The 12,529-nt window shown below is 30.8% G+C and overlaps 1 protein-coding gene and 1 non-coding gene across 2 annotated transcripts; one reads left to right on the plus strand and one right to left on the minus strand.

The window, feature by feature from the left end:
• Positions 1–2,323: 2,323 nt before the first annotated feature.
• Positions 2,324–3,724, minus strand: LOC111382801 (LOB domain-containing protein 41-like). Its single transcript, XM_023006841.1, has 2 exons — positions 3,300–3,724; positions 2,324–3,213 (listed from the first exon to the last, which is right to left on the minus strand). Exons 1-2 carry the CDS (start codon positions 3,487–3,489, stop codon positions 2,534–2,536), a joined length of 870 nt encoding a protein of 289 aa, XP_022862609.1. The 5' UTR covers positions 3,490–3,724; the 3' UTR covers positions 2,324–2,533.
• An 8,213-nt stretch (positions 3,725–11,937) lies between these two features.
• TRNAV-UAC lies at positions 11,938–12,010 on the plus strand. Its single transcript has one exon. It is a non-coding gene; the product is annotated as a tRNA-Val (tRNA).
• Positions 12,011–12,529: the final 519 nt, after the last annotated feature.

Below are 12,529 nucleotides of genomic sequence, written 5' to 3' on the forward strand. Positions count from 1 at the left end.
AAAAAAAAAAAAAACTTTCGTAAATCAAGTATTAAGTGAATGTGACCTCTGATAAATGTTCGCACAAGGTCAAAGTCACATACCAGACAATTTATGAATCATAGTCACTTACTAAGTCACAAATTACACAATTTATAGGTTACGATCATTTATCCAAACGTGGTTATAGAAAATTTATGGAATGCTGCTACTATTGGTGCATAGTCGATGATGTATCAATCTTTGCCTTCTAATTGCATTCATTTCTCTCTCTAAAATTCATGATCGTAATCTGATTCTCACATTATCTGTCTCTAAAATGAATCGATTGAAATGGATGAATGAGAGAGAGAGAGAGTTGGGGATGAAAATTTAAAGACATAGTCGGAGAGAAGCTTTGAAGTTCAAACTTCAACGTATGTGATTCATCTCTAAAGGGTAATTTTTTGTAAAAAAATTAAAAAAAATTTTGATGTAATGTCAAAATTAAAAGGTCAAAAAAAGATAAAATTAAAAGGTCAAAAAAATTACGGACAAGTGGGATGTAATGTTGTGTGGTGTGGTGTGGTGTGTTGGTTATACTTTATTTTTTTCTAAAATAAAAAATAATTTATACCTAATTAATGATATTAAAACTTAAAAACATAATTTTAAGGTAATTTTGTAAAATAATAGACTTCCCCAAAACATGTCTTAATACAAAGTAATAAATTTATTATGATTATGCTACTCCATAAAAATATTCTAAAATATGCACGTCTAGATTTAGGTGCAAAAAAAGAAGAAAAATCTGGAGTATTAACTCTCTCAATATTTTCTTCTTTTATTTCATTATTCTCTTTAGTTTATAACACGTTATTAGTACAAATTTTTAAATTCATTTTCCAAATTGGTATACTATAGATGGTCACACATGTTTATTATACAATAAAAACTAGTGTCTGCGAGATTATTTGTTTAATAACTCAATTACGAATATAGTTTTCATATTAAATAATTAAGATAAGTAGTCTTAGTATTGCTAGTGATTTTACATCACAAAAAATGTGTAATGATTATTAATGGGGATAGTGACGAAACATCTTATTGCATATAACTTAGTAGTATGTTTATTAAATGTCTTTAATTAATTGTTAAATTGTTACTTTTGAGAGTAAAATACTTCTTATCTTGTTTCCCATTTTTGTAAAAATGAGAATGAAAAATATAGCCGTTATGAGCCCCACACAATAAATAAAAATTCAAATTTGGTAGCTTGATGTGATGGATAACGATCATATTTTTCACTTTAATGAGGAAATAATGTGAAACAAACAAGGGCTTAGAGAATGCTATTTTACCTGTGGCAACATTGGTATGCATTGTGCCAACATCAAATTTATTTCCCACCATAAATGATTTACAGTGAGAATTATAATACTCCCTCCGTCCCATTATATAGTCTGATTTTAGTTTTTCACACGGATTAAAAAAAAAAAGCTTATTTAATGTTATTAAAAATCAATTTCGTAACTTACCCTTATTTATATTTGTCTAATTTCAAGATTAAGTGGAAAAAATTAATTATAAGTTATAACTAGACACATTAAATATAATATATTACTAAATAAACAAAACAAAACATTTTCAATAAGAAAACATGACTATACAATTGAGACAATAAAAAAAAAAAAAAGCCAGTCTATATAAATGAGATGAAGGGAGTATTTTCAATCTAAGCATTTTTTATTGTGCAATAAATGTTTAGGTTGCTCCACCAATGTGCGCTAAAATTGGTCTTTGTTTAATATGAAAATAGGTTAGAATATTTCCTTTTATTATGAACTATTGCGAATATTAGTTGTCATTTTAATAACATTGGTGTTCCTGAAATTAAATGGAAAAATTAAATAGCTAGAAAGAATATATGAAATGTATCGATATTAAGTTATCTATATCCTTGTACAGAAGTTCTTATTGGTGAGATGCCAAGCATAGTTACTAAAATCGATGCCGAACATAGTTATTAAAATCGGATTGATCGATCCGACTTGAAAATCAACTAACCAAATGGTATTCAATCTAGGTTCAATAATTGGTCCTTTAGATCAAGAACCAACTTTACCACTCAGTGGTTCTGAGGAGTTGAAGGAAATCGGGTTCAAAGTAAAATTTTATATTCAATTTGCATTGATCGATACTCAAACTTGCATCCAATATGAAATGTCACAACTAATCATTTGGCACCTTAAAATTATGGTCAACCCCAAATTGAACATTCGACTGGATCAATTCTGATAACTACGTATCATAGTATGATTTTGACTATTATAATTAAAACAAAATTTGAAGGAGCTTATGAAAATTTCTTGACCAAGTCAACTTTTGTTATTAAAAATATTGTACCATATGTATAACATTTTGTACATCTCTCGGAAAAAAGAAAGTACTTTAACTATAATTAACTCCATTCAAAGACCAAAAAGAAAAGGTGATACAGAAAACACCAAAACAAAGAACAACCAATGAAACAGTTGATCTTAGCCGTCAAAATTGATCATCATTTATCGGCTCCTCACAAAGCCGGAAGATCGAGCTCCAGCTCCATTCTACAAACTCTATCAGCCGCTTTCCTCTGTTGCGTTTCTTTCGGCTTGACATTGTTTTTAACTGGCGCTGTTCCTAGAGTCAGCTCCAGTTCCATTTCAGCAACCTCGTCATCATTACTAGCCGGCTCAGGAGTCGGCTGAGCTCTACCGAACAAGTCAGCTTCAGCAGTCTCCCCGGAAACCAAGCTCCCACTCTCCTGACTCTCCTGCCTCTCCCGACTCTCCCTCTCTAAAACAGGCTCGGCTGCCCCAGACTGATGGCTCAAAGAAGACTCATGGCTTGGCGACCTATTGACTTCCTCATGACCCGATTCCTCTCCTGATCCGGCGGCCCACACCCTCTTCGTCTTCGCCCGAACACTCGACCTCTTAAACCTGCATCGGGTCCTGACCCGGTGCAGATCATTAGACCCGGATAAGTTCTCCTCCTTGTTCACATGCCTTATGTCGTAGGCATTCAAAGGCGGCCCATTTTTATTCTCTGACGCAAGATCAGTCGGTATTTGGGTTATCGGATCCCCCCTTAAAACCGCCTCCACCGCATTCTGGCAGAACTGCCAACTCCCGGACCATAGCAACCCGACCGACCCGTAAATCGGGTTCACAATTCTCCCACATGCCTCGTACAGTAATGACCGAAATATAGCTGCATTCAAATAAAATAATTTCGTTAACTATACAAAGTTTAAGCTTTTAAATAAGATGGTTAAAACTTAAAAGAGAGGTAACTACCAGGGCGGAGGTGTTCAGGGCCGGCTTTGATGAGGTTCATGAGGCCGGCGCGGCCGTAAAACTTAGCAAGAAAGACGGTGGCGTTGGCTTGAGAATCAGAGGTTTTGATCCATTGAAGGCAAGGTCTGATGGTACAGTTTTCACTACATCCCTTACGAAGAACCCTACATCCATTACAGCTCATCCGCATTTTCGATTATTTTTACTGAAACAAAAGTGTTTGATGAGAAAATTAGAGCGAGAAATTGGGGCTGGAGATATATGCAGATGATGTATATATATTTGTGTGTTAATAGGAGAGATGCATGTGTTATTGGGGTTTGGGAGTAGAAACTAGGGTCGCAAGACGTGGCGGTTGCCTCGGAGTAGGTGGTGGTGCTTTTGTTTTGAAAATACCAGGTTTCCACATTCATGGAATTGGGGAATGTACCCATGAATTTCATTAAAATATGATGTCAATCCCACAAACCATAATTGCAGCCTATAACGCGTGGCATCAACTTTTAAATATTGAAAATTATAAAATTCTTTAAAATTTATACTTGGTCCTCTAAAATTTGTGTCTTACTTCGGTTTGCAAAACTTTTAGTCTCCATTTATTTCTCATTATTTGCCCATTAAAATGAAAAATATGATCGTTATTCATCACATCAAATCACTATATTTGACTTTCTATTTCTTGTGTAGAGTCCGTAATGACTATATTTTTCATTTTCATTTTTACATTAATGTGTACCAAATGGGACATTACTTCTATTTCGACTTTATGTAGATCAATTTATTCTAAAATTTCTTCTAATTAGATAAAGTACTTTCAAAAAATCGTTCAAATATTTTCAAAACCAACTTCTTAATTCCAAAAACTTTTTTTAGTACTTTAGAAGTCCTGTCGAATGGCACTTTGACATATCCCGAGAAATTAAGTTGTAATTTATTAATTATTCTCTTTGCCGTGGAATGCTACTCACCAGATAGTTATGTTCCAAGGTCCATCAATATTTAACTAATCCGATATCTTGTTTTTAAAATCCAGACAAAATATACATAATACAACAATAAAATGTAATAATGAGTAAAAAAACCTTAACATTATTACTTATAAGTAACAACCCAACTTATAATTGTCCAGGTGATATAAATTTTGTAAGAATAATATTTTTGTAAAATATATAATTAAAAATTATGAATTTACATGCAAAGTTAACGGGAATAAAAACGAATTTTAAAAAGTATAAATATGGGCAAAGTTATAATTCAAGGCCCTGTTTGATCCAATTTTTTCAAAAAATAAAAGTAAAAAATTAAACTGTAATTTGATATTATTTTAATTATATATTCTAATATCATACGCAAATTCAATTTTTTTTTTTATATTATTGCATTTTTTGTAAAAATAATGCAGTTAGAACAAGGGCTAAAGAAGATTTTGAACGAAAAGTCGACAGGTGGCATGCAATGAGCAAGCAATGGGGAAGGGCGCCCATGCAAATATGAACAAAATAAGTTTGTAAGCGCGCGTGAAAGCCACCTGAAGGTGTCAGAGTGCGGTCGAATTGCCACATATTCGGGGAGGTCGAGGGTTGTGGTTCCCACATGCATTAGCTCCTGGTTTTCCGGAATTTCTATGCAACGGAAATCAAAAGGCAAAACCGGGAACCGGTTTCCGGTTTTGGTAGGACTGTGGGCGCCTACAGAACTTTATCTATCTATGGGCCACCAACAGCTCCAATCCAGGAATCCTTATCATGCTTATCCCATAAGCTCGGATTTCATTTTACACAATTTGGGATATTATTATTTTTTATGGTTTTAGGGCATGTTTGGATAAGCTTCATAGGGGTGCTCTTAACTTTTGAGTAAATTTACTCGTAACTGAAAATGTGGGTTTTGGCTTTCAAAAATGTGCATTTTGAAATTAATACTTATTCAGCCCTATTTGATGAGGATTAAAATCAGATTTTTAGTAAATTTTGATAAAAGTTATTGAAATGTGTGGTTGAAAAGTCGTGGATTCCGTAAAACTTATGGTTAAAATTAATTGTTAACTTTGACTTAAATTAAAATTATGAGAGTAATAAAGAAATCTGAATTTTAAGTTGTACCAAACAAGACTCAATTGACAGCAGTAATAAAGAAACCTGAATTTTAATTTGTACCGACGGCGCTCAATTGATGAGAATAATAAAGAAACATTTATTTTTTATTTTTTTCTGTTTCTTATGATGTGACTGGAGCTTTTAAGTATAAATGAATTATTTTATACCGTTCTTTAGAGCTTCAACTTAGCCCCCGTTTGAGCCTCATTATTTCTCATTACGTTAAATTAAATTTTTTCTACTTTAAATCACACAATCTTTAATAAAATAATATTACACGTAAATCAAAAACTTTTCAATCACTCATTTTTCAAAAAAATACTATTTATTTCATTATAGCCCCCGTTTGATCCCCATTAAATTAAATTACATTATATTTCATTTTTTTCTCTCCTATTTTTAACCACACAATCTTCCGTAAAATAATATTACACGTAAATCGAAAACTTTTCCTTCTTTTTCAACCACTCATTTTTCTAAAAAATACTATTCCCTCCATTTTCATTTTCAGGTAATGGGGGTCAAACGGGGGCATAATCTACAAATAATGGGGCTCAAACAGCCCCTTAAATTAGATCAAAACATAATTGGTTCAAGAGAATTCTCTAGGAATATTTAGATAATTATTATGGACACAAAAGAGTTACAACCTCGTTTGTGATACACCAATTATACCCAAGAGAAGACACATAGAATAGCACTTCAACCATACTTATTTGTCCTAACTCCTAGGCAAAAGAAGGACACTTGAATTTCTTTAAAAATCATAAGTATATATTCACAATGAATTAAGAATTATTTTCAACAAACAACTTTTTTTTTTCTTCTAATTAAAAGGTGACATATTTACGATGTTGTGAAAAACGAACAATATCGAGCAGTTCAATTGAAAATCATAAATTGATTTGGTTATAGAGTAAAAATTATTGATCCTACGATTGCCAGCTCAAACCAATCAGTTCACCTATTGAAATTCGTTTCATTTATTTCTTTCTACCATCGGTTCAAATTTTAGATTCTTGATCAGTTTCTTTTCTAAGTTAATATTTAGATCGATTTTTAAAATATTGAATATTTAAAAATGTTTGAAGACAAAAAATTTATCGAAAGGGACTTTACTTTTTTCTTACGCCGTAGCGAAACAAGCTCTTAATATTATAACTTTTTTATATAAAATCTTTTAGTGTTGTTAAACATAATTAATCTTAACAGCTGTTCTAATTTTATTATTTTTATTAATTATAATTAATTTTACAACTTGCTCTAATCTATTAATTCTGTTAATTAATTAGGAGAGGTGCGCTTGATTTGCACAATGAAACAACTAAAATGTGGGCGGTTGTTGAATTGAGACCGTGTTTGCTATATTGGAAACTGGAAAATTAAACGGGTAATGATTTCTTTCCTTCATTTATTCAAAAGACAATTTGATGGGAAGCGAAGTTGATAGGAAAATATTTCAATTATTAAAATTTGGTGAAATTATTCGCCCAAAAAAAGAAATATTTTTGTGATCAAAAAAATAAAATAAATTAAAAAGTTCTTCTTTATTAGAAAATGAACTGGTAAACTTCATTCCAAGTAATAATTTTCAGTTGAACTCATTATTTTCAAGATTCTTTTTACATTTTTAATTTATCAAATTGGATTTCAGATAGATTCTCATATTTTCCGGATGGTTTCAATTCCATTTTTATATTATTGAATGTATTAATCTATGATATTTATACATATTAGGGCCGAACAACGAAATTGTTAAACCGAAAAACTGAACCGAAACCATTGGCTTGATTACACGTGGATCCGTCAATATTTTGGTTTTGAACCGAACCAAACCGCTTCGAAGTTTGATTTAAATTTCAATCTTTGCAAATCGTTTCAAACCGTCAAATCGTTTACCAAAAAAAAATTGCAAATAAATAAGTCTAAATTTTATTTAACCCAATTAAAAGTTAACACATTTAAGTTTTAAAAAATACATCTATATTAGACATAATACAATTAGACTCAATTCAACAATTATATATTTCTATTAATTAATTAATATATCCAAAATACTCACGAGTCATCACGATTATGAATGTAAAACCTTCAAATTGGGTGAAGTGTTGAACAATTGATACTAAACTATACTCATCGATACTCAATTACGATTGAGCAGATAATAAAATTTATATTTTAATTCAAACTTGCACATTTCATTTCATTCTAATAATTTTCTCAAATTTTGCTTAAATTCAAGTCAGATTACCAAAATTCTTTAATTTTTTTGTAATTGTTTTTATACTTTTATTGGTAGTTACATTGTTTTGTTCTAATAATTTGTAGCCTCTCTTAAAATAATTCGCCAATATTTAGATGGAGTAGAAGCTTTGAATAATTCACAAAAAATCATATTAACAAGTTATTATTGTATTTGAATTTTTTAATTCATTTTCTTTTATTAATTATTTTATATCATTTAACTATAATCAATAAATTCATGTACTATATTTTTTATATTTATGAAGAAAATGAATCATGTATAATGAATCATGTATTACAATTGCAGATGTACGCCATTAGTATCGACTAAGAATTTAAAATGCTTATATCATGTTGTTGCATTATAATGATTATAATTATATAACTTCGATTTGTAATTCTTTTTAATAATACAATTTATGTTTTTACCTGAAATTTTAGAATAATATTTATGATTTAACTTATTTGATATATATTAAATTTTTCTTTGTTAAACCATGATTTTAAACCGAACCAAATCGGGAAAAAAAATTGTTTAGATTGGTTTGGTTTCGTTTGGAAAAATTTCAAACCTCTCTAAATGGTTTGATTTGAAAATTTGTTTTAAACCATTCAAATTAAACAGTGTTCACCCCTAATACGTATTAAGAATGTTTAACATGTCCATGTGACTTTTTGAACTTTTCAACTTATATTTAGTGCTTGTTTGTGCCCCATTATTTGCAAATAATGAATGTTGAAATGTGTGATTAAAAAAGAAAGAAATTTTTTTTATTTACGTGTAATATTATTTTAATAAAGAATATGTGGTTGAAAAATGAGTACTGTTGAAAAAATGATATAATAGAATAGTAGACAAACAAAGCCTTAGTTGTAATATATTACTTTACCATATCAATGTAACATAATCATTAAAATAAATTTATGGTACTCGAGATAATAATTCTACATAAGCAATTTATTAAAAGGTGAAGAGCATAACATAATTCTATGGGTTAAGGCGGCGCCACCAGAAATTAATTCTCAAACAACTTCATTTTGAGGTAAAAAAGGTTACATGGAAAGAGACGATTCAAAATTTTGAAAATTTCAAAGATGAAAATTGGTATTTTGTTTGTGATATCGAAAAACATATTAAATTTCTATTAAGTGTTTGAAAGTTGAAACTCTATAAAGTAACAAAAAATTGACACAAAAAGTTGTTAAGAGAAGAACAAATAAAACACAAGTTGTTCTAAACTTTATGCTCGTGGTGATATTCACGATGGTAGTTGAAAATGACAAAAGTTTCGCTAAATTTCACATGCTTTTGCATCGAGTCTAAGCTTTGTATACGTTGAAACACTTGATAGTCTCTATCATATTCCATGTTTTATTGTCGTAGCGTGTTGCTTTCTCTAGAATATTAGACCAATTATATAAGACTGTGTTTGATTAGCTTTATTTTTCAAAAATATTTTCATTTTTCATAGAAAAAATTGTCAATTAGCTTTATTTTAGAATAACTTGGGGGTGTTAATTGACATTTTTTTCTATAAAAAATATTTTTTAATCTTTGGTCACGTGATCATATTTTTCTCAAAAACAAATAAAATATTTTCTTTAAGAAGAAATGTTTTTTATTTTTCAAGTAATTCACTCTCTTATTTATCCACTTTCTCATTTATCCTCCAACATAAAAAATGGATAAATATAATATTTTTTAAGTTGAAAACTTACATTGAATTTGTTCATTAAGAATCATACCAAGAAATTACAAATGATGTTTATGACATTACAAATCTCAACATATTGGGCCGTGTTGAAATTTTGTTCTTACCAACTTTTCAAAATTTTAATATACATAGACGTATTTGGTATAACAAAACTTTACATCACAATTGACAAAATTTTAACTTATTATTATTTTATAAACGCAAGCTAGTTGTCGCCTCCAATGGGGAAGAAGAAGAATGAGACTCTTTCCAACCTCCCTGATCTCACCACCGATCAATTGTCTAAGTTAAGTTGGAATGAGACTCTTTCCAACCTCCCTGATCTCACCACCGATTAATTGTCTATGTTAAGTTGATTACCTTCTCCGCCAAAAAACGGATTCCTTGCTTGGAATTTGAGTTGGAGTTTGTTTTCCATCCCTAATCCTCTTTTTAATTCAATCGACCTTATTTTCAATTTCTAACTCGAAATCTCAATTTTATTTTGTCAAGTACAGGTCGAGTCTTAAAACTAATAATTGATATTCAAAGTAGTCGAAAATGAAATTGTATTATGACACTTCAGAGTTTCTTAACTAAACAATGTAAGACTTTATATATCTCAAGATTTTTCTTTGTACCACTGTTCAAGTGACCCTTCTCAATTCTCAATCAATCTTCGCAATTTCAATCTCTAGATCTAGTTTAACACCTTCATGTTTAGAGTAATTCTTAGAAATGACCAAATGATATTCATTAAAGTCGTTGAGAACGAAACCTAGAATTTATTAATTCGTAAGATTTTATACATATTTACAAGGACGATTGTAATGTTCTTTTATATTATGTAGCATGGATTTGTGTACCGTGAGAATAACACGTCGCCAAGATACTATATGATGGATGCTACTAGATCGTGTGGAAGTTGCCCATGTTCGGGTGCACCGATTCAACCCAAGTGTTGAAAGAGCTCGAGTAAGCCAAGAAGGCATACCCCAAATCCTTCATAAGGATCGTTGAATTCGACAATGGTCGTCAAGAGCAGTTCATCGGTTTCATTGCTTACAAGTCAAAAGACTACTAAATCATGAAGTGGGTGGGTTCAAATTGTTTTTTGAATTTCAACCAAGGTTCATCAAGACTTAGCCCCCGTTTGGTAGGGATTAAAATTAGATTTTTAGTAGATTTTATAAAAGTTTTGAAATATATAGTTGAAAAGTTGTGAGACCCATAAAAGATGTGGTTAATATTGATTGTTTGACTTTAATTTGAATTAAAATCTGATTTGAATCAATATCAAACAGGGGCTTAATTTCCCTTGCAATGCAATTTTATTATTATTATTATTTTTTTTTTCCTTTCATTTTCATTGTACGAGATATTAAAATATATGTTTCTTCTCCTCTATTCATCACTTTTTATCACATCTTTAGTAGATTTATGGGTGTCAAAAAGTATCGGGTTATGCGACAAGCTTTAGTCACGACTTGTACATGATATCGGGCCACATGACAAACTTTAGACATGGTCCAACCTGTTATGGCCAGTGCTGTAGGCCAGGCTTGCCCTACAATCATGATGTGTTGGATCCAATTGTAGGACATGAGGTCCAAGCAATTTTGACATGCCAAGTCACCTCAAAAATAGGTTCGTTGTTAATGACATCCAAATTTATATCTAATAACGTTAACGATTAGGGATGGTACAAAAATTCGTCAAATTTGATACTCGTGGGGCTCACCTCGAATGGGGTGAGAATTACCCTCTTAATCGAGTATTCGGGTGTCGGGTCGAGTACCTACCTTGTTTAATTTATTTTATTTTATTTTAAGAATTCAATACTTTAAATGAAAAATTTTACTAAATTTCATTAATTCTAATAGGAAATAACAACTAAGATTATTTAAAAAATATGATAAACAATAAAAACCTTAGTTTATCAAATATATTTGAATAATTTAACTTTTAAAAATAAATAAATTAATTAAAAAAATTTAATAACTATATTATTATCTTACTTTAATGAACAAGGGAAATTAAATGAATTAACAAGAATATAAAATAAACGGATACGTAAACGGGGACAAGATCCCGCCCCGCTTGACCCCGAACCCTCCTTAAACGGGACGGGAAATTGCGTGACGAGGCTCCCCCCGGGCCCCGTTACCATACCTATTAACGAATAAGACACAACACTTACCTTGACCTCTCATTGCTTAGCAACATTGACTTCAATTCTCATTGTTGGCAAGAGTTTTGGCCACTCTTAACTTTACCCCGACTACAATCACTATCACCTTGGCTATGACCACAATCTTGATTGTGACTATCCTCTCCGTCGAAAGCTTTATCGTTCTTTTCCTTTTGTCTCCAAGGATAACTCCGTTTAAAAAACTTGTTTAAAGATTTCATTAATTTATTAGATTCGTACTCTGAAACTGTGAATGCACAAAATAAATCCATTGTAAGAAGAAAAAGGCATTAAATAACACAAACAATTTAAAATTTATTCCTAGTAAAGAGACGTGCAAGTTTATCTCTTATTCTTGCATGATTTAATTTTCAATCAATTTCAATATATAAGTATAGCGTAAACAACAACTTGTTGCTGTGGTGTAGCGGTTATCACGTCAGTCTTACACACTGAAGGTCCCCAGTTCGATCCTGGGCAGTAACATTTTTCCCTTTTTTTTTTTTGGCACCCCATTATTCGAAATTACATGGTGAACTTGGAAGATTGAACATGTGATGTTTAGTGGGAAATATTAAAACGAATTAAACAAAATAATAAATAAATTTTCAAATTTTCTATTATCACTAATTTTCTACTATCTATTTTATTAAACAAGTCATCTGACAATATTTTAAGAATTATTAAAGATCATGAACTAATTTTTTCCTTATTAAACGAATAAAAAGGATGAAAATGCAAGATTTCTTCCTTGAGTTCTTCACCAAATCCCTGAAAAACTCTCCTTCACAACCTTGTAAGCTTAAGCGTTTCTTGAGAAGATGCAGCACCACAATTTTTAAAGAAAATAGCATGCTTCTTTGATACCATGGCTCCTCCAATTTTATACCCCTTTAATTGGAGTGTGAGCAATCCCAAACTCAAGTGTAAGCAATCGTCAATCATCCCAAACACTGTTGCCACCGCTAATGAGAAATTGAAAGAAATGATTTTTATCCTTTTTTT

This window comes from Olea europaea, unplaced genomic scaffold (assembly GCF_002742605.1).
Source record: "Olea europaea var. sylvestris unplaced genomic scaffold, O_europaea_v1 scaffold256, whole genome shotgun sequence".
Classification (NCBI taxonomy): Eukaryota; Viridiplantae; Streptophyta; class Magnoliopsida; order Lamiales; family Oleaceae; genus Olea; species Olea europaea.

Excerpts from the sequence above, each read along its gene's own strand:
- LOC111382801 (XM_023006841.1), bottom strand. The coding sequence starts at position 3,489 with ATGCGGATGAGCTGTAATGGATGTAGGGTTCTTCGTAAGGGATGTAGT. Across the intron at positions 3,214-3,299 it reads CCCTGAACACCTCCGCCCTG|CTATATTTCGGTCATTACTG; the intron begins GTAGTTACCTCT and ends ATTTGAATGCAG.